Source organism: Pseudopipra pipra, chromosome 1 (genome assembly GCF_036250125.1).
Source record: "Pseudopipra pipra isolate bDixPip1 chromosome 1, bDixPip1.hap1, whole genome shotgun sequence".
NCBI classification, from domain to species: domain Eukaryota; kingdom Metazoa; phylum Chordata; class Aves; order Passeriformes; family Pipridae; genus Pseudopipra; species Pseudopipra pipra.
Genome location: NC_087549.1, coordinates 119,687,564 through 119,706,963, shown reverse-complemented (window position 1 = coordinate 119,706,963; position 19,400 = coordinate 119,687,564). Strand labels below are relative to the sequence as shown.

Here is a 19,400-nt window from a genome sequence, read left to right as displayed (position 1 = left end):
CCCTCCTTCTGAATCTTTTCACCTTCAGTACACGCAGAGAAAATAATTCCATATGGAGGACAGCAATCCCAGCCACTTCAGTGGCTAAGGTGACGATAATCGGTCAAACGCATCACTGGTTCATCTTTGTCGGAGGCAGTGCGAGTATAACAGAGACCATCAGTCTGGCCCTCTTAAAAACCTGACTACTTTCCCCTGCCAAGCAACTCACGTTTTCTTTCATTTGCTTTGTGTTTAAGTACTGTCGATGTTTCCTGGTTGGTTGGCTGGCTTTTTACAAGTTTGAAAGGCAGAAAATTCACAGACAGGATAGTGAAACAAATACAAGAATGCCGGGCATTTAAAGACGTTCAAAACAACTACTTGTGATTACTCTGTTAAGGTATCAAAATACAACCTTGAAGAGGTTTGACTCTTCCTGCCTTCTCACACTGCTGATTGGAGACTTGCAGTCACAGGAAAGGAGACCCCACCTGCTACTTCCTTTCCATTTGGCAATAATCTGTAGCTTGCTGCTACAATCTCCACTTCTCACTAGAAGACGGCAAGGGTGAATTCCTATGATCACTTTAGATCATTAGGAAGGACTAGTTTACATCTGGGACTACAGGCAGGATTACCAATTACAGTCGGATGAAAAACACCATCAAGTAACTGAACTGCAAATTTAAATAAATAACTGTTATCTGTCAGCATAAGAACATTCAAGAACCAAGCATACTGCTGTTTCTGACTTACTAGCACAATGTGAATACATTTAATATATGGTGTAACTCTTTATGGTTTACATATTGTGATTTGTAATTGTGTTATATTTCTGTTTATAATTATCTGCTACAATAAGCAAAAAGAAACAATTGTTATCAGTGAACTTTAAAAGTCTTTTAAAGACTAATTATTAAACTGTTAGCAGAAGGAAGAAACAGATTTATGACTGCTGACAATCTGGAAATCTTCACTTCATTGGGTATTCCAAGGACAAGGGGGAAAAGAAGAAGATAATAACCCTGCTTGTAAGTCTAATAAGCAAAATAATGAATTCATACTTTAAGCCAAAAAGAAAATCAGCCCCCAGAACAAAGAAATGTGATATAACCAATTAAAGTATGCTGATATTACCTTAATTTGGAAGAGGATTAATCAGTGAATAAGACTAGCTATGAAGAGCAAGATAGGCTGCAAGGAGCTGAGAAGCCCTCAGCCCCCACTTCTTCCCTCCTCCTTACCCTGCGTTGTTTGATACTGATTGGCATATGAATGAAAAAGGTATTCCATTTCTCTGCAGCATAAGAAAAAATTAGGATTTAAATGATAAAACATTTAAGTGCAACTGATAGTAACTCACAGATGTTCTTAGTAATGTTCTTCTAATAGCACAATACACTTTCAGAAACCTTGTTCCAGCTTTTTGATTTTGAAACCTGTTCTTCTTGTAACTGTAAAACGCTAACAAAAATGTTTACTAATTTTTCACCTTCAATCTCTAATCTGACTTAATCCTGAATCTGTTCACTTCTACATAATTTGTTGTCCTGTTTGCATTGAAACTTTAGTGTCATCATTCAAGCCTACTTCATCTATGTTCACAGGCAGTTATCCAGCAATCCTCATTCTGGTATCCAAGTACATTAACTCCCCCCAGGCCTCCGTTATGTAAATGAACTCCAGAAGTTTAAATAACTGAAAAAATGCTGTGTTTAAATCATTTTAGAGTTCACTGATAAGCAGATTTTATTTTAAAAACCACATTGAGCCTGATAGAGTCAATTAGGTTTGCCTCTGTGAGTTGCAATTTATATACAGAAAGTAAATGACCATTTGTTTTTAAGCAAGTTAACTAGCAATTACAAGGCTTTCCAGGAAGCTGTGTGAAAGCATTCCATCAGCTGAACTTTAGACCTTCCTTTTTTTGATACTTGTTTGTAAAATGAAAAATTAGGATTGCCTGTTAATTTCCTGATTGACTTTTACCAGAACTGACTCATATTACTGTGTTTTATCATGGGCCCTGAAATTCTGACCAGCAGCAAAATGGGAATAAGATGCTTGGAAGCAGTTCCCCTGTAATTTTGAAGCACAAATCTTAGTAGCAATGTCCAAGCTCTGAGTTACCACATTCCTTTTGAAGAATGCAAAACAAACCAAAATTAGGTGAAAGATTCAGTCATAAGCACTTTAACCATGAAGTATACCAGTCACATAATTTTCCAGTAAAATTAATCCAGTTGTAACTTCAACATTTTTGTGTTTAAGTACTTCTCTTCAGTTGTTCTCATGGTTCCTTGGTTATGTCTCTTGGATCCCTACTATGCACCAAAGTCTGTCTTTGTACAGCAGGCTTATCTTCAAAGCCATGGTGGCCACAGATATAGTACAGACTGGCTACAAGTATTAGGCTGGACTTAGTGCCACATTTTCACAACATGCAAAAATCTGGGGGGGTTTAATCCTTTTATATTAAGACCAACATTTATACATCACTCTAGCTAGGATAAAACAAAAATAGGAGACAATTTCGTAAAACATGGTGCCATCAGGGTGGAAAGGGCCTCTGCAAGAACTGGGAGTAACTGACCACTCACTGGCCAGATAAAACTCAAGAGTCCTTACGCTGACCTGAAATCAGATCCAGATGCAGTGTGTGGCCAGACAGCTACGAGGAAAGTCACTCTTCTATTTATGTCATCTGTTTTACAATCTTATTAGTTTAATTCACTTTACTCGCTACTGTTTATTAACTCTCTGTATTTCCACAATTACAAGATCATCTCTAGTATTGTATTATAAAATACAATACAAGATCTGTTTTCCTTATTCAAATGCCAAAATATTTCCTGTGCTTTCATTCCACTTCACTGAAAGAGGCTGATCTAAAACAAATCTTCCCCAAGCCCATATTAAAGCATCTCCCAAATATCTTCTCTTCAAAGATAATGACCTCTATTAGAGGAAAAGGAAAATAATTACAGCATAATGCTTACTGTAATTTCCATACCATTTACCATTCCAAGGCTGAAGATGCCGTTTACCAATGAGCCTCCTTTCCTGAAGTGATCTGTCATGTGCTCCAGCCAATTTGCTTCTAAGCTGTTGACAGTCTGCCCATTCCTGGAGATCCTCATAGGGATAGTCACTGTGTAATACTGGCTGCACTTTTGTGGGGTTTTTGGCTTGTTGAAGAGAGCGAAGATCTCTGCTTCTACCAAAGAGTAAAAAAGATGGAGTAATGCAACAACCGTATCATAAAATTTCAGCTGAAACAATATAACCCACTGTTTGCCCTTGCCTAATCACACTGTGCAACTGCAAAAAATTCTTTGAGATGAGGTTATCTCCTTAATACATTTTTGCAGTAGGGTCCCAAAACCTAATACAGTATTTTGTTTGCTGTTATAGTATTTGTTACTCATAATGGATTCGCTGCTGATAATAAAACATTTAGAGACAGTAATACCTGAGTACTAATGCAACACTCCCCTATGGGAGCTATCAGTTCAAATACAAAATCTTACTGCAAATTTAGGAGGAATTGCAGTCTGTAAATCATAGCCATTAAAGTATTAAATAGCTTGGGCTTGGTAACACCATGTCATGGAACCAGCCAACAGCAGTCTCATCTCAAGAAAATGCAATTAATCATTCACATAGAGACTGTGCTAGCTGGTTCACTGATTTAGTCTGGGTCTGAGCCAAGGTGTGACATTGACACAACAGCAAATGAAATTTAAAAGTGGAATTGTGAAGGGTCTCACAAGTGAGAACATCTTCTAGACTCCACTCCATATCTCCTCTAGTACATCATAGAAGCAGTTACTGTAGGCAAAAGAGTCATTGCTGACAGCAAAGCTGAGCTTTCACAGCCCTAAAGTGAAATCAAGTTTAAATGCAGATACTCCTTCTCACAAGGGTACAACGGTCAATAAAATAACTAATAAAAAATTGGGCACATTATTACTTATTACTGGACAAGGAAATAAATGGTAAAACTTCTATTGACTTCCAAATACCAAAAATTCTCCCAAAATATATTAATATAAAAGGTAAAGACATTATAAGAAATTCCTTCATTCAATAAGCTCCTCTCGTTTCCAAGCTATTACAGTCTAACTGTAAAAGTAGAAGTAAAAGTAAAGAAAGAGATGTCAAGACAAAGGTTACAACTGCTCTCTAACAAACGTCACTGAGCAAGAAGCAGTGTGTAAATTGAAAAAGATACCAGAAGGGAGATGCTCAGAAACAGGCTGGCAGCACTTGAAGAGAAGAGCTGGAAGCTCACGATGCAACCGACATGAAAAGAGATCTAAGGATCACAGACATAAACCATAACTCAAATAGAGTAAAAAGGAATAAATGTTAATGTGAGTCCTCTTGCTGTTTACCACTTGTTTAGAAAGAAATTATGATAATCCCAACTCAGAAGAGCACACGCAGAAAGCTCCTCTGATCGTTTTGATTCTGACCCCCAGAAGAGACTCATGTTGGAAAGGGAGATTTTCCTTTTGTGTATTAAGACACTAATACAAGAAGTTTGACATGACCCAACAATGTGCGCTCACAGCCCTGAGAGCCAACCCTATCCTGGACTGCATCCAAAGCAGCTTGGCCAGCAGGTCGAGGGAGGTGATTCTGCCCCTCTACTCCACTATGGTGAGACCCCACCTGGAGTGCTGAATCCAGCTCTGGGGTCCCCAGCACAGGAAAGGCATGGACCTGTTGGAGTGAGCCCAGAGGAGGACCACCAAGGTGATTATGGGGATGAGGTACCTCTCCTATAAGGAAAGGCTCGGAGAGTTGGGGCTGTTCAGCCTGGAGAAGAGAAAGTTCTGGGGAGACCTTAGAGCACCTTCCAGTACCTAAAGGGGCCTACAAGAGAGCTGGAGAGGGACTTTTTATGTGGGAATGGAGTGATAGGACAAGCAATGATGTTTTAAACTCAGAGAGGGCAGAGTTAGATTAGATATTAGGAAGAAATTCTTCATGGTAAAGGTGGTGAGGGATTGGAACAGGCTGCTCAAGGAAGTTGTGGCTGCCCCACCTCTGGAAGTTGGATGGGTCCCTGGGCAACCTGGTCTACTGGAAGGTGTCCCTGCCTAAGGCAGGGGCTTGAAAATATATGATAAAGTCCCTTCCAATCCAAACTATTTCATGATTATACTAACAACAGCAAATCATGGAACTGAAAATCTGTAGGGAGATGGTAGGTTGGATTTGACACTGGGTTGTTACCAACATGCATTTAAAATGTGTGGGAGTCTTTCCGTGTCGTCTTGGTTTGTCACTGCATAATACACCAGTCTAACCCAAGTCACTACTGACAACAGTTTTCACCTGAAAACCTGAATCCTGAATCCTCCAGCATGGACAAAGACACCTTCAGGTTGCTTCTAGGTAACACAGCACTTTTGGACATACTGTTGGAATATCTGTGCCTTGCTCACAGGCAAATATTTTTCAACATGCTTTGAAGAGCCCTTTAGTAACAGGGAAAGAGAATGAGCACTACAAAACATTTAGGAATAAAGTGAAGAAGCATAAAAATAACATTTAAAAAATGTTAATTAAAAAAACAAAAATTAAGAACAAATTTAAGATCCCACAAATACTAAGAAATAGTAACTTTTTTCCTGAAGTTTCACATAGGGAAGAAGGAGTTTAAGAGCGGTAACCTCCTACGGAATACGTAGGGGAAAAAAAAGCAAACCACCACCTGATGCTTTCAATCTTCACGTTCCCAAGGAAGGATGGAGAACTCGTGCCAAAAGTTGAAATACATTTTCCATGGGAGGAAAAGGGAGTACTATAATAACAAAAATTCATGCAAGAGTAATAAAGAAATCAGCAATGTTGTACAGGATTCGGGAAAATCCTACTGTAGATGAGCTGTCACATAAAACTGCCTTCTCAGTCCTTCAGTCTTGGAAATTATTTGCATAACTCACCAATTAAAAAAATAAATGAAAAATAAACAAAGCCAAAAAGCACACACAGAAAGAAAGATAATTGAGAAAACTAAATGCATTTTTAAAATAAACCCTCTTATCTGGCAAATCAGGCACTGTAATAAAATCCTGGTGTGTTCCAGACAAAAGCTGGAAAGACTGAAAGTAATCCTCTTCACATTATGCAGAAATACAGCGAACATGGTTACTTGTAGAAAGGAATTTCAATGTTCAGTATGGAGAAGAACAGCATCAAAAAGGTGATTAAACTTCCTAAGTTAACTCTCATAGCATATATAAAAAGAGAAAGAACTGGTCTGATTAGACTTGGAGATAACTAATTTTTAACTATAAAACTAAGAGAGGTTTTTATGTATAAGATTCTAGTGTTGTGATGACCAACCCTTAAGGGTGTAAACCAGAAGAAATTGTTCAAAGAATAGCTGTGTTTTTACCAAATCTGGGTGCCCCTTTGCCCAACAAAAACTGAAGAAAGTATGGTGAAAGGTTACTAGAGCATGATCCAAATTTGATGGTGAAAAGCTGATTACACCAAACTGCACCGGAAACCAAGACAATAGTCCAAGGAGAGTACAACGCTAAGTCATTCTTGGTCCTACACACACAATTCCCACAGGGGTAGAATTGTTTGACTGAATCTATGTAAGACTTAAAGAATAGGGATAAATTAAAGTCAAGGACAGTACCAGCTTTAGAAATTCCATCTACATTCCCCTTGAAGAGATTTGTAGCTCATAAGAAAATTAAGGAAAACGTAAGAGAAATCAGCGTAAACACAGTTTTCTTGGATTTAAACAAATATAGGAAAGAAAAGTATTTTGAGGTTTAAACTGGAAATGAGGAAAGAACCTTTTTTTGATTCCTTTTAATTTTCTAAATTACTCTGGTCTACATCTTGTTTTGAACTACAGTTCTTGCTACAGAAGTAACCCCTGAGCATCAAACACCTTATGGAAGTTATTTTGGGACCTCAGATGAGACTTGTGGTCTTTGATGGCACTAAATGACATTTAAAAAGTGGAAAGTATGCCTGAGGAGAAAAATATGTCAAAGAAATGAGAGAAAAAAACCTAGTAGATGGAGAAAAATCTTAAAAATAAAAAAAAAAAGGAGAGAAAGAATTGGAAGGCAAATTATTAGGAGCCCCAATACCAAGACGATCTTTATTATGAATTAGCAAATGTAAGTCATTAACAAAAATAACTGCTGATTTCCAGTAATTACAATTCTGACTGTAGCACTGACCCCCAGCCTGACGATAGAATACCAGGAGACTTCAGGGTCCAGATCACATATATTCCTGCTGTTCCTGACATGGTTTAATTCCAGCTATGTTCACCTGCTACAAAGGGGCTAACTGTGATAAGGCTTTGTGACTTATTCCTTCTATTGCTGCAAAACCTTGTCAGGCAGATTAGCAGGGCTTTTTACTCAAACAGACAAAAAGGACACAAAGATCAAGAGCTCTCAGGGTATAGTAACAAATACAGAGATGAACCAATTCAGCCAAACAGACAAAAATAAGTCTTTACACTCAGGCATACATATGGGCCATAACAAAGCTGCACCTGCTTATATCATTTCTGCCATCTGAGTTATGCTCAGTTGTTGTGAACTGTGTAACCATGCTGAAATCAGGTTAAGTGGCTCATTTGAGGCATCTTTTCTTCACTATCACAGTGGTAATGTCCCCCCTGCATCCCCACCCCCTAAAGGAGCTGGGAACATAATTGAGGCAATTTTAACTTGGCTTTTATGTAGGAGAGGTCACTACAATACTTACTGCCAGTAAGTGGTTTTAAACATCGTGCTGGTGTTTCATTCTCTGCCAGTCCATTCATCTTGTCTGCTGCTCCTCTTACACTCAGGTTCGCGTGTTGAAACTGTTCCTCGTTTCCCTTCGCAGACTTGAGATTCAGCTCTTCAGCAGCCTGTCCTTCACCTCTACAGCCCTCTCTGGATGTGGCACATTGGTCAGCACTTTCCTCACTCTGTGTTGAAGTACTGCATCCATTAATGCCATCTATTTTCTCGCCATCCGGTGAAGCATGATCCTCAGGGTAATTTGAAACATTTTTATTATCTTTTGATTGCACAGAGTTGTTACTGGCAGGTGTCAGGGAGGTGCTGACAAGACAGTTCTTTTGGGAATGGTACTGAGGTATAATTCCAACAAATTTCAAGCCTTGACTTGCAGCATCTTGAATCTACAAGTTGAAGAAGATTAGATTTTTAACTGTCAAGCTGTCTTAGCTAAATAGAAACACAGAAAATAACACCCTTCAAGGCAGCAAGCATGTCATTTTCCTACTTTTGTCCACTACCACAAGAAATTGTCATGTTGCATTTACATAAAAAGTTATTCTAAAGAAGCAGAATGAAAAGATCCCTACACCATCTGAAATAATGTGAAAATGGAGGGGGAAAAAAAGGAATAAAGGGGGGGAAAGAGAGAGAAAATGCCTACATATTTCTTCACAAGAGATAAAAGTATCTGTTTGAAAAGCTTATTTATTACAAATTACTCAAAGTGGTATTTCTTACAAAAAGAATTTTAGTGGCATTCTCAATAAGTCAGAGACTTATTATTACATCGGCTGTATTAGGTGTGTGATTATGACATTTATGCAAGGAAAGGATTATTAATTAACTGTGATATATGCACCATTATAACAACAGTTGTTGTTTGTCCTATTTTGGATTGAGAAACAAATGGCTGACTTTCACATAATGAGTAAATAAAAGCAAAGCTATATTAATACACCATTTTTGGAAAGATACAGAACTCAGAATAGAAAACGGCATTGTGACATAAGCTAAGAAGAAGGAAGAAAAAGGAAACTAAGAGTCTCTATCACTAATCCTTTACACTTCAGGTAAAGAAGGAAAAGGAAGGAATCAAATCACAAAAGACCCTAAGAAAAAACACATTGGGCTAGTAGTAATGACAGTTAGACAAAGCCAGAATTAACTAACGAAGGTTTGAGATGAAGCAGAAAGAGAAATCTCTTTCAGGCAGACTCAGCACTACGGATGCACCATCCACTCCAGTCACCAGCCTCACACCCCTCAAACCCAGGAGAAGCTGCAGTGCGAGACAGACTTCTGTGAAAACATATGAGTGTCTACTGCTTCATTTATCAAAATCAATCACTGAAATTAAAAGGTTTCCATGTAATGTATACTCTTCGTGTAATGCAAAGTCTAAATACACATATATGTTTCAAAAAGAAATGCCTCGAGAATGGAGAAATTATTTCATTTTCTCTGCACACCATGTAATTCAAGAGAGTTAAAGTGTTTTGATTATTCTTCTACGCTCAATTTAGTATCAACCTAGGAGAAACAGGTCAGTGACGGGGTTTTTCAATAGAAAGTAAAGAGGAAGAATTTTGTAAAACTTTTTTTTTTCTTTTTAATTTAAGAGGAAGCTCATGTTTGCATCTCTTCTATCCAGATTTTTTTTTTTTAATGAATCATTTACTTCCTGGTAACGTGTTACCTGATCAACAACAAGAACTTCCTCTTTCAAACTACTATTATATTTTCCATGTTAAATTAACTCTTGATTTCATGATCACAGGAACTTAAAACAGAGGTCTCCAGGAAACAAGGCAATGGTCTTCACAGGTGTTTAGCCTGGAAAACATGGGATGCTGACTTAACAAAAGCTCATTGCTAAAGAGGACAATAACCTCTAAGAGGACAATAAAAACACCACTGGCAGTGTCCTGATCAAATGAGTATCTGTCTACAAAGAAAGTTAGCATGTAACTTGCTCAGGAAGGTTTAAGTGAATGTCAATAACAGATGCATTCATAATATGCTTAATGGCCCAGACTCTCCATTGTAACTTGATTAATACTTTTTTATATAGTCAATGATAGAGTTACAAATTCATTTCATCTCTTATCACTCATCTACAGACACAACACTACATTTGTTTAGTAGGTTGCAGGGCAGCTAATTAAAGAAATTTAACTAGTATGCAACTGTTAAAGTGTTTGGGGATAGTATATACATAGCAATTTTACTGGTCCTGGTCGATAAAGACCGCTTGTCAATCTATACCAGACTCCCACACTGCGGTTTGGATGAGAACAGCTTTCACAGATATTGTAGCAATGCTTTACAGTCTTGCCTTACTCAAAAAAAAAGTGTTTGTTCTAAGGAATACCTGATGCTGAGGTGTTTCTTCTGAGGCTCTTGTTCTGAGAATGGAAATGGGAGGAACTAAGAGCTGAATTGTAGTCTAAGCTGTATTATCCTAATAGTTTAGCAGAAAAACTGGAAAAAGTCTGTAGCCCTTTCCCAACAAGTTAATAGACAGTATACAGAACACAAAATCTTATTTAAACATGTATTTCAAATTTTCCCAATTACATATGGTAGAACCAAGCATCTCATTATTTTCAATAAAGCCAATTTATCAGGAAAAGCTACATCAACATTGTGATGTATGCTGCAGAACAGCAGAGTGATGTATCAGTAGACACAGTCTCTCCCTTCACCTTTCTACAAAACCATGAAGAGGTTAGCTCTCACTAGAAAGTATAAAGCCTGAGCCTGAACATTTTCAAACTACAAAGACAATTCATTTTTTCAGCATCCTGTTGAGAGCTTAAATAGCATGAAATTTTAGTTGTCTTCACATCCAAACTGAATTATGCCATCCAGTACAAATTCACGATTCCTGTTTCCTGTATTTCGAATATTGAATATTTGAATTATAAAAAAAACAAAACAAACCAAACCTAAACTAACCCAAACCTCAGTAACTGGAGAGGTTGTGCCCAGGAGCTATGCACGACAGAAGGACTGTTCCTAGCAGGTACCTGTGGTTTTTGAACTCTTTGAGGCATTCTGTGCTGGTACACACAGACAGATACGTCTCTTCCAGCCTTTTGGGAAATTATGTCAGCAGATGCAGTGTTGGGCAATGCATGGGAGAAAGCAGGGGTAAAGCTGCATTGAATGGGAAGAACATGATGCTACTCGGATAGGATCACCCAGGATACATTCCAGATTAGATAAACAACACAATTACCTGTCTTTATGTGCCAGTTTAGAGCGCTAACAAAGACTACTAAGAAAGGCCTGTGTCTTACTGGATTGTATGACTAAATGCAAGGAAAAAACATAAAGACAACAACTGCATCTCTACCACTTTTCATATCAGATAAGATTAATAGATTAAAAATGCCCTTACATGAAGTGATCCATACTAATTTCAAATGTTTTACTGACATTTTTTGTACTTTAAATATATTACATACTTGCCCTTTACATCTTTGGAAATTGTGAAAAGGGAAATTCCAACAAAATTGAAAATAAAAAAATAATCTTTGCTTCTTTCCCCAGATAGGAACAGAAACATTTTTATTGCCTCATAAAGCGCTGCTTGGATTACATTAACCACAAATACAAGACCAGATCTCCATCACAAAAGATGCTATTGTTCAACCACAGAAGTAGAACTTAAACTTATTTATTTCAATCTGGATAAACACCCAAGTGGGTACATCCAAATTCATTTGTAACCCGGTTGCAACAAATTGGATTAACGTCAGTTTAAAAATAGAATCTGCGTAAAGAAGGGGTGAAATTTCACATGTACAGAGGGCCAAGGCAGTTAAAGAATTTAATGTCATCCCTATAATTTGCTTGATTAGAAACCTGGCATTTTCCCTGAGGGAAAGAAATGACAGATTTAGCCTTTGCTGTCTGTGACATAAATATCAAATCTCCCACGAACTTTAGCAGGAATAGGAACAAGCACCGTGTCCAACCCCGATGTCACTACCTTAATTGAATTTTAGCTGGAGCACTTGTGTTAACATTCTTAACATTTGTGAAATGTTATTGTTTATTTCAGAACTGCCTGACTGCTATTTTTACACTGCATTTGGAAAGAAAAGGACCCATCACCAGCATAACGCAGTGTCACTAAACATTACGTGGATGTAGTAAATTTATATCTCACCTTTTAAAATTATTTTGGTTCTCTTGAAGACTCCCTACCTAATTAGAAAATGGCTGACACTCTAAATTAAAGGTCTGCAAAACCACACCTGGCAATAAGTATGGCTGAATGATGAAATCCTCTTTTCTGGAAACTACTTGTTTTTAGTGTACAGATCTCACAGCCATGTGAGAACCCACATTAAGAAGTTCATTTTGAACAGCCACATACAGGTTTTCTTTTCAAATCTGTTTTGAATAAAGACACTTGGCAAGTCCATTGTACAGCCCAAGTATTGTTTGTGATTCTGTGTTTCTTGTTGCACTTTCAGCACCATAATAATCTCCTACTGCTAGCAAGCATGATGGTACTCTTATAAATATGGAAACTCAAGGATAGAGATACCATGCTGAACAGAATCATACACCTTTTGTCAGTTTTGGCAATTGCTTACAGGGAGATCCTGATCGCATCCCTGTGGGATGGCACAATGAAAATCAAACACTTCCATCAAGCTCAAGATAGTACTCCAGCCACATCAATAAAAATGCAAAATAACACACAGAAATTTACTAATGAGGACCTCTCTCTGATAAGAATTTCAAACAAATTATTTAATAAGTGTTAGGAATTTCCCTTAACTCTTTTATGCCAGGATTAACTCTTATTTGGGGTGGATCCAGAAGAAAAGCAGTTTTACTAATGTCATCAAGGCACTCTAGTTTACAGCAGTCCTAAATGGTCTCAAGGCTTACACTTTCTCCTTATTTTAAAACAAACCACCTTTAAAACCTAGGCACGAGGAGTGAACATTTCATTAATAGGTTTGCTATATGGCTCATGATATAACTAGATATTGAAAGAATTTAGTAACAACCCAGTAAAGGGGACTGCTGCTAATATAAACAGTAACCCAGAAATAATTTATGAGGAGCATATATAGTAAATATGCACTCAGAGAGAATACAACATTTTCAAGGAGCAATGAACTGGTTTTCGGTGGTCAGATGCAGTTAGCTCTGCTGTGAACTTCGGGAAGGACTGCTACTTAGTCCAACTGATGGCCAAACATATGGCCTTGGAAACAATAGCCGGCTAATTTAGCCCAGAGCTATCTATTTAAACCAAGCATGAACTTAGTCAATAAAAGAAATGCTTTTCTGTTTTTTTAGTTGTCGTTTCGAAAAGAACAAGGATGAAAGCATTAGAACTCATAATGTGCACCAGAAACCAGATGAGTGTATTTTTCTACCTTCTTTTTAGGATTCAAGCAGATCTCCTTTAACAACAGCACCAGGATCTTCATGCAAAGAACATGAACTTGTGGTTTGAGGAGAATGCTATGTACTGCATGCCAGGGACTGGAAAAGTATCCTCAAGACTACAGTCTTCCAACTGTGTCCTCCTTCATTAATATTTAGTAGTACACATTTCATCAGAAATACTGCACATCCCCCTTGTAGTCTGTTCATTTCTGGAAACAGATGTTTAAAATTAAGACAGGCTTCTAGTTTGCCCCTGATATTTTCCACACATCGCACATGCTCTTTCCTTAGAAGACAGCAACAGTCATCAGGAGTTTATAGCTTATTTTAAAATCAACTAAGCTTAGCTAATGCTCTGAAGGACGGATTTAGTTCTTTCTATATGGATCAAATCTTTTGAAACTTTGGCATTTTTGCATCCCTAATACTACGTTAAAAGAAAAATTCCACTAACCAAAGAGCAAAGCATCAGTTGCCAATCGTCCTATTACTCTGAGACTGTGTCACTACTTGCAGATTTCCAAACCAAACAACCTTTCTGACCAGGATGTTCTGTCATTTAAGCCTGTACTTTTCATGCATTTTTAACCTTTCCCAGTTTACACTGGAAATTCTGAATTTGAGGCAGATAGTTCAGGTTCATATACATATAGGAAAATATAAATGCAGCTTTTAGAAAGTAAAATCCCAGTCTGCATTCAGGCTTTCAAATTACCAAATATTTTCACTGTCAATTACACCAAAATAGGCCATCAGGGATAAAATACTGGAGAGATGCATTGGAAAATGTTACTATAATCCCAAATCACAGAACAGTCCTTTAAGCAGTGTTGTTGGCAGTGTTTATATATGAAAACCTTGACCAGAATTTTAACATCTGGCAACTTTAGATAAGACTACCAGAATGAAATTCACAGATCCAACAGAAGAGGATAGAGTCCAGAAACAAACCCAAAAGGTAAAACCTAATCTTTCCATCTTTGGAAATCCAACAGAACCATTAATTTGCCATTTTGAGCTCTCATTGCATTTGTGGTAGAGCAGAATAAGGCACTGAACAGGGCAAGAAAGCAAGATTTGCACTTTTACAACATGCCCATTTGTAGTAGCCTCTGCAAAAGTGATCTCATGGCTGGGCTTCGCGAACGAAGATTTGGGAAGGCTCTATCCACATTTGCTACAGGCACGTTGGTGGCTTATGAGGCCAATACGAGACAGACATGTCTGATTGCAAAAGGCACAGCAGAAAGATTCCTTAGATGGTGTATTCTGCAATACACGGTTCTTTCTGCGTTGCCTTTTTTCCTCGAGGGTGATCCTGCGTGTGTTCTCAAAGGAGACAGCTGCGTTATAGATGGTGTGTCTCCAGGCCTCCGGATGGAGGCCAGAGTAGACCAGTTGTGGTGATCAATATGGCCAAGGTTGAGATGTTGTTTCAGGGAGTCCTTGTATCTTCTCTTCGGGGTAGCCTCTGCAAAAGTGAACTGAAAGCTACGAACAGCACAGGGAGAAATGTACCGAAGTAAGAAGCTACTGCAACTTACTCCTGCACTGATTAAAACAGAAGATGGGATCTTAAGGCAGTGTTGCAGGAGATATTAAATTACAGCAAGCTATATGTCTCCTGCTACTCAAGCCAAGGCAGACATGAGATTAACAATTTGGAATTCCTCTTCAGCTTGCATTATTTTTACTCCTGAGAACAATACAACCACAGTAAACATGTAGTGCAGCATGGTGCAAGTACACCTGCTCCTTTTAGCATATTTCATTAGATGACAGGTCTTGAAACCAGTCTCATCCTCTGTGGTCCTGGGTGTGATGATTCTTCTCAAGTTATCTCATTTTAGCATCTGTTTCTTCACTGAAGGCAAAGCGTGAACATTGCTGGCCACAGGCTACAAAGGTTTGGTGAGTGTGGTACCTGCCCGAAAGCCACTTAACATACTTGCATCCTCCCACCCTTGCCATAAACTCTGAAAGAAAGTCCTGAAATTATATACATAATTTAAGACCTATTCCCTAAAACTTGTTTTAGCCTTGGGATAAACTGCTAAAGAGCAGGCAGCTACGCTCACTCAACCCAAATACTTGATATACGTTGTTTAAAAAAAGTCTGTGGAAACTCTTGTCCCAAGCTCTTGCTCTAGAGAACTGGCATTTTCAAAATGCAGATCATGTCCTGTCCAGGAATCTTTTGCAAAAAACTCCTACAATAATGGGTGAATAAAAGCCAGGGGAAAATAAAGATTCACAGAGATGTAGAGTTGAGTATTGTATCTAATAACCATTGTAGCAACTAGCAACAATGCAATTCAAAACTGGGACAGTGGTTTAGTCCATCTCTGTCCTAGGCAATGAAAACAAACAAATAAAAAGGTTCAGGACAACCGGAATATTTTAAAAAGTAGGAATTCCATCTCAAACCTATAGGCTTTACATTTAATTTGCAGGCAACACTTTCTTTTCTTTTTAGATCAACCAAAGAGTGTTTCTTTAAAATCACATTGTTTCATCAAGCCATCTGTTACTCGTAGCCAAAATTACAATTTGAACAATTTGGCCATATTTTATTTTAGCACGGTATAAAATATTATCAAATTTACTGTTATTTAAAAAGGTTTTTTTCCCACCAGACAGAAGTAGGATCATTAAAAACATCAACGACATACTTCATAATATCTATTTTTATCTTGGACAAGGGGATGACTCTGGAAGCTGCTGGGGGCAAAGGATTATAAAAGCACAACCAGGCTCCTGGGAGAGTCCTGAAAATAGTTTTGCAATGTCCATGGAAGATATATATCAACACCACTTTTACAGGGCTTAGTCAAAAGAACACAAGTTGAAAGAAGCTTAACTAGGAACAGATGTTTCCCTTCACACCAGGTTGTTTAAAATACAGTATATGCTATTTTTTAACATCTCTTGTTATATATACACTTAAAAAATGTTAACAGAATGCACTTTAATAAATATTATCACAGCAGATTACAAACAGCTGAACCATTGATGTTGAGTTTCAACTTCTGCTTCATGACCATATCTACAAACATCCAAATACTTAAAAAATAGAATAGGGTCTGTTTGCACTGAAAACTTGCAGAAAACAAAGCAGTCAGCTAAGTGCTTAGCAATGGTTTTCATTACAATGCACTACAGAAATAAACGTTGTATTGCTCTTTTGCAAATACCCTGGAGAGTAAAGGTTTTGGGGTGGGATTTTTTGGGTTTGTTTTAAGGATGGAAATGATTTTAGAAGAGATTGAGTTCACATCTAGGTAAGTAATCCTAGGTAATAAACAGGACTCTAGAGGGGTCATTTTCTAGCCACAGAAGTAAATCTGAACTGCTTGTTAATTGGAAGAACAAACCTCTGAGCTATATTAAAGATGCAATTTTTCCCCTCTTCTATCTTTTACTGCCACCTCCTCTGAGTGTGTACCCTGCAGGAAACTTCCAAACGGGCCAGCTAAAACATATCTCAAGTAAAGAATAATGCTTAGGATTACCATAACCACCTAAGGAACCCTGGCACCAACAGAGCAATTGGAGACTTCTCAGAAGAGATCCTTGTAAGAGTGCAGCAACTGAGTCAAGAAATGCAATAACAGACTAGTGCTCTTCAGAACACATATGCTGCATCTCTTTGTTCCTTCTAAAAAAGAAATCTCAATGCAAAGATTAAGAGACGAAGAATAAGTAATGACAAACAGAAAGAGACAAGAAAGTGAGAAATACTGGAACAGCTACATAAACCCCAATATTTTTCTTAGCTATTGTAAGTGAAAGTAAAAAACAAAAATTGTAATATTAGTAATTTTCAGATTATTTTCTAGAAAATTACAGATTTTTGTCTTCTCATTTGCTTGTCATACTGTTACAAACACAAATAATTATATATATATTCATATTATTATGGAGACACTGATACATTTATCATCATAATTAGATGCTAAAGAGTTTTAAAACTCAGAGGCTGAGAGCTCAAAATCATTCAATATTGCTTTCACACAATATGTGGGTATGTGAAGTCCCCTGTTTTCATCATACAAAACAAATGTTCATTCTTATGTGAGTAAATATCTAGAAAGTAAGTGAATCACTCCCTTGACTAGAAACATCTATGGAAAAGATTTAAAAAGTTCTTGAAAATTCATATAGGCATTTAGCTATTACTTTAGAGGAGAAACAGAAATCCTCCTAAATACTTCAACCATCCTTCTATCTAACTTAAAAGAAGCCTGAGAGTTAACCTGTCATTTAAGAGCAACAGTAATACAAAAATTCTTTACCAATTAGAATCACAACACAGATGATTGCAGAAAATGATATGCATGAACCAAGCAGTTATCCCGAAAACTCCAAAAAGCTACACGTGAATGGAGAGGAAAAATCAAGACAGCAGGAAAAGAAGGATCTCAGTATTTTGATAAAAACACCAATATGGAGAAACATGCAGTGAGACTCAACTGTGATTGTTTGGGGGGTGTAGCAGTTCCTTACCCAACCATTCAGCCAGTCTCCAGCCTCAGGTTCCCTCCAAAGGAGAGAGGGTAGATAACAAGCAGGAGGATCAAACCCCTCCAAGAAATGTCTCGCCTTTCAGGAGCACACAAAGTTCAACTACAGTTTAGTAACGCATACCAACTTCCACTGCAGAAAGTAACACTTGAAACATACTAATATCTCGTTCCAGTTTTATTCCTGATAACCTTTTCTTTTCCATAAAACTGTCAAGAGGGCTCAAATACAGCAGATCTTTTCAGCAATGCAGGATGTGAGTTCTTCATACAAGTGTTAGTATTGTACAGCCTTTCTTTCAAAATTGTCCAATTCTCCACACAACTTGCCTCTGTACCAGAGGGAATTGGTGGTCACACCTTCAGATGCCAACTCTAGAACAAGTACACAGGTGGCAGCATCCTTGCAATGTGTTTTGTTGGCATATTCACAGAACATACCGATTTGGAAGGGACCCACAAGGATCATAAAGACCAACACCTGGCCCTGCATAGGACCATCCCCAAGAGTCACACCATGCTCTCATGCCTGAGAGTATCATCCAAATGCTTCTTGAACTCTCAGGCTTGGTGCCATGACAACTTCCCTGGGGAGCCTGTTCCAGCGGCCAATCTCTGCGTGAAGAACCTTTTTCTGATGTCCAACCTAAATCTTCCCTGACACAACTTCAGGCCATTTCCTTGGGTCACTAGAGAGAAGAGATCAGTGTCTGCCCCTCCTCTTCCCCTCACGAGGAAGTTGTAACTGCAATGAGGTCTCTCCTCAGTCTCCTCTTCTCCAGGCTGAACGGGCCAAGTTGACCTCAGCTGCTCCTCACAGGGCTTCCCCTCAAGGCCCTATTTGTCCATAAAATCTTTGCTAAATGTAAAAAAAAGTATAATGACAGACTGTCAGGGAAGAGAAACAACAGGACTGGTGTACATATGCTTCCTCTGGGAAGTCTCCAGTCTGTCTGATGAAACTCTTCCAGCCATGAAGACCAAGTTTCCTGAGCTATTCCTCCCTGGGGTCCCACTCGCTTAAGCCTGAGAGGTACCATCACTTCCTTGGCCCAGCAACGCTATTATTAAACAATAAGTGTCAACAAACTTACTGGCAAAGTCACTACATCAGCAGCAGTCGAGATTATTTGCAAGGTGATTTGGACTACAGAAGCTGTTCTGAGGACCACTTAAGGGAGCGACACATTACTGACATTTGTACTCACTGAACTTGACCAAGACACGAGCAGAGGGAACAGCAATGAGCAGATCTGACACACACTGCCTCATCTGGCAGATTTCATCGCACAATAAACATCACTAAGGTGTTTCAAGATGGCAGTCATGTTCCAAGTGGAACTGGTCCACTTCTGAAAATGTAAACCCAATTATTGATCAGTACTGCCTTAGGTTTGTTGGGAGAAATCAGATGAATTTTTGAGTCAAGTAAGGACAGATCAGTGGGGAGGGGTCTTTGTCTAGCCAAAAACACAAAAGGAAGATGCCTGCATTTGGATTTCAGTTTAGCTAAAGCATTTTCAAACCATGCTTTTCTGTGCTTATACTTCCCCAGAGAAGGATAATGAGTCCATAGGGAAAAGAAACATGAACCCTGCAATGGCATCACAATGAAAAAAAGTTACCATAAATGAACTTCCTCTCATTATTAAGCAGGCAACCAAGGACCCAAAGATGCACTTCCTAAATT

The 19,400-nt window shown here is 38.2% G+C and overlaps 1 protein-coding gene across 2 annotated transcripts in view; it reads right to left on the bottom strand.

Moving 5' to 3' along the window:
* Window positions 1–19,400, bottom strand: part of RFTN1 (raftlin, lipid raft linker 1) — a 97,665-nt gene that overhangs the window by 24,105 nt on the left and 54,160 nt on the right. For both annotated transcript variants that reach the window (XM_064673670.1, XM_064673660.1), the window contains exons 5-6: window positions 7,744–8,167; window positions 2,996–3,199 (exon numbers count right to left, since the gene is read on the bottom strand). In XM_064673670.1, coding sequence (XP_064529740.1) covers window positions 2,996–3,199; window positions 7,744–8,167 — 628 coding nt within the window. The remainder of the gene's footprint in view (window positions 1–2,995; window positions 3,200–7,743; window positions 8,168–19,400) is intronic.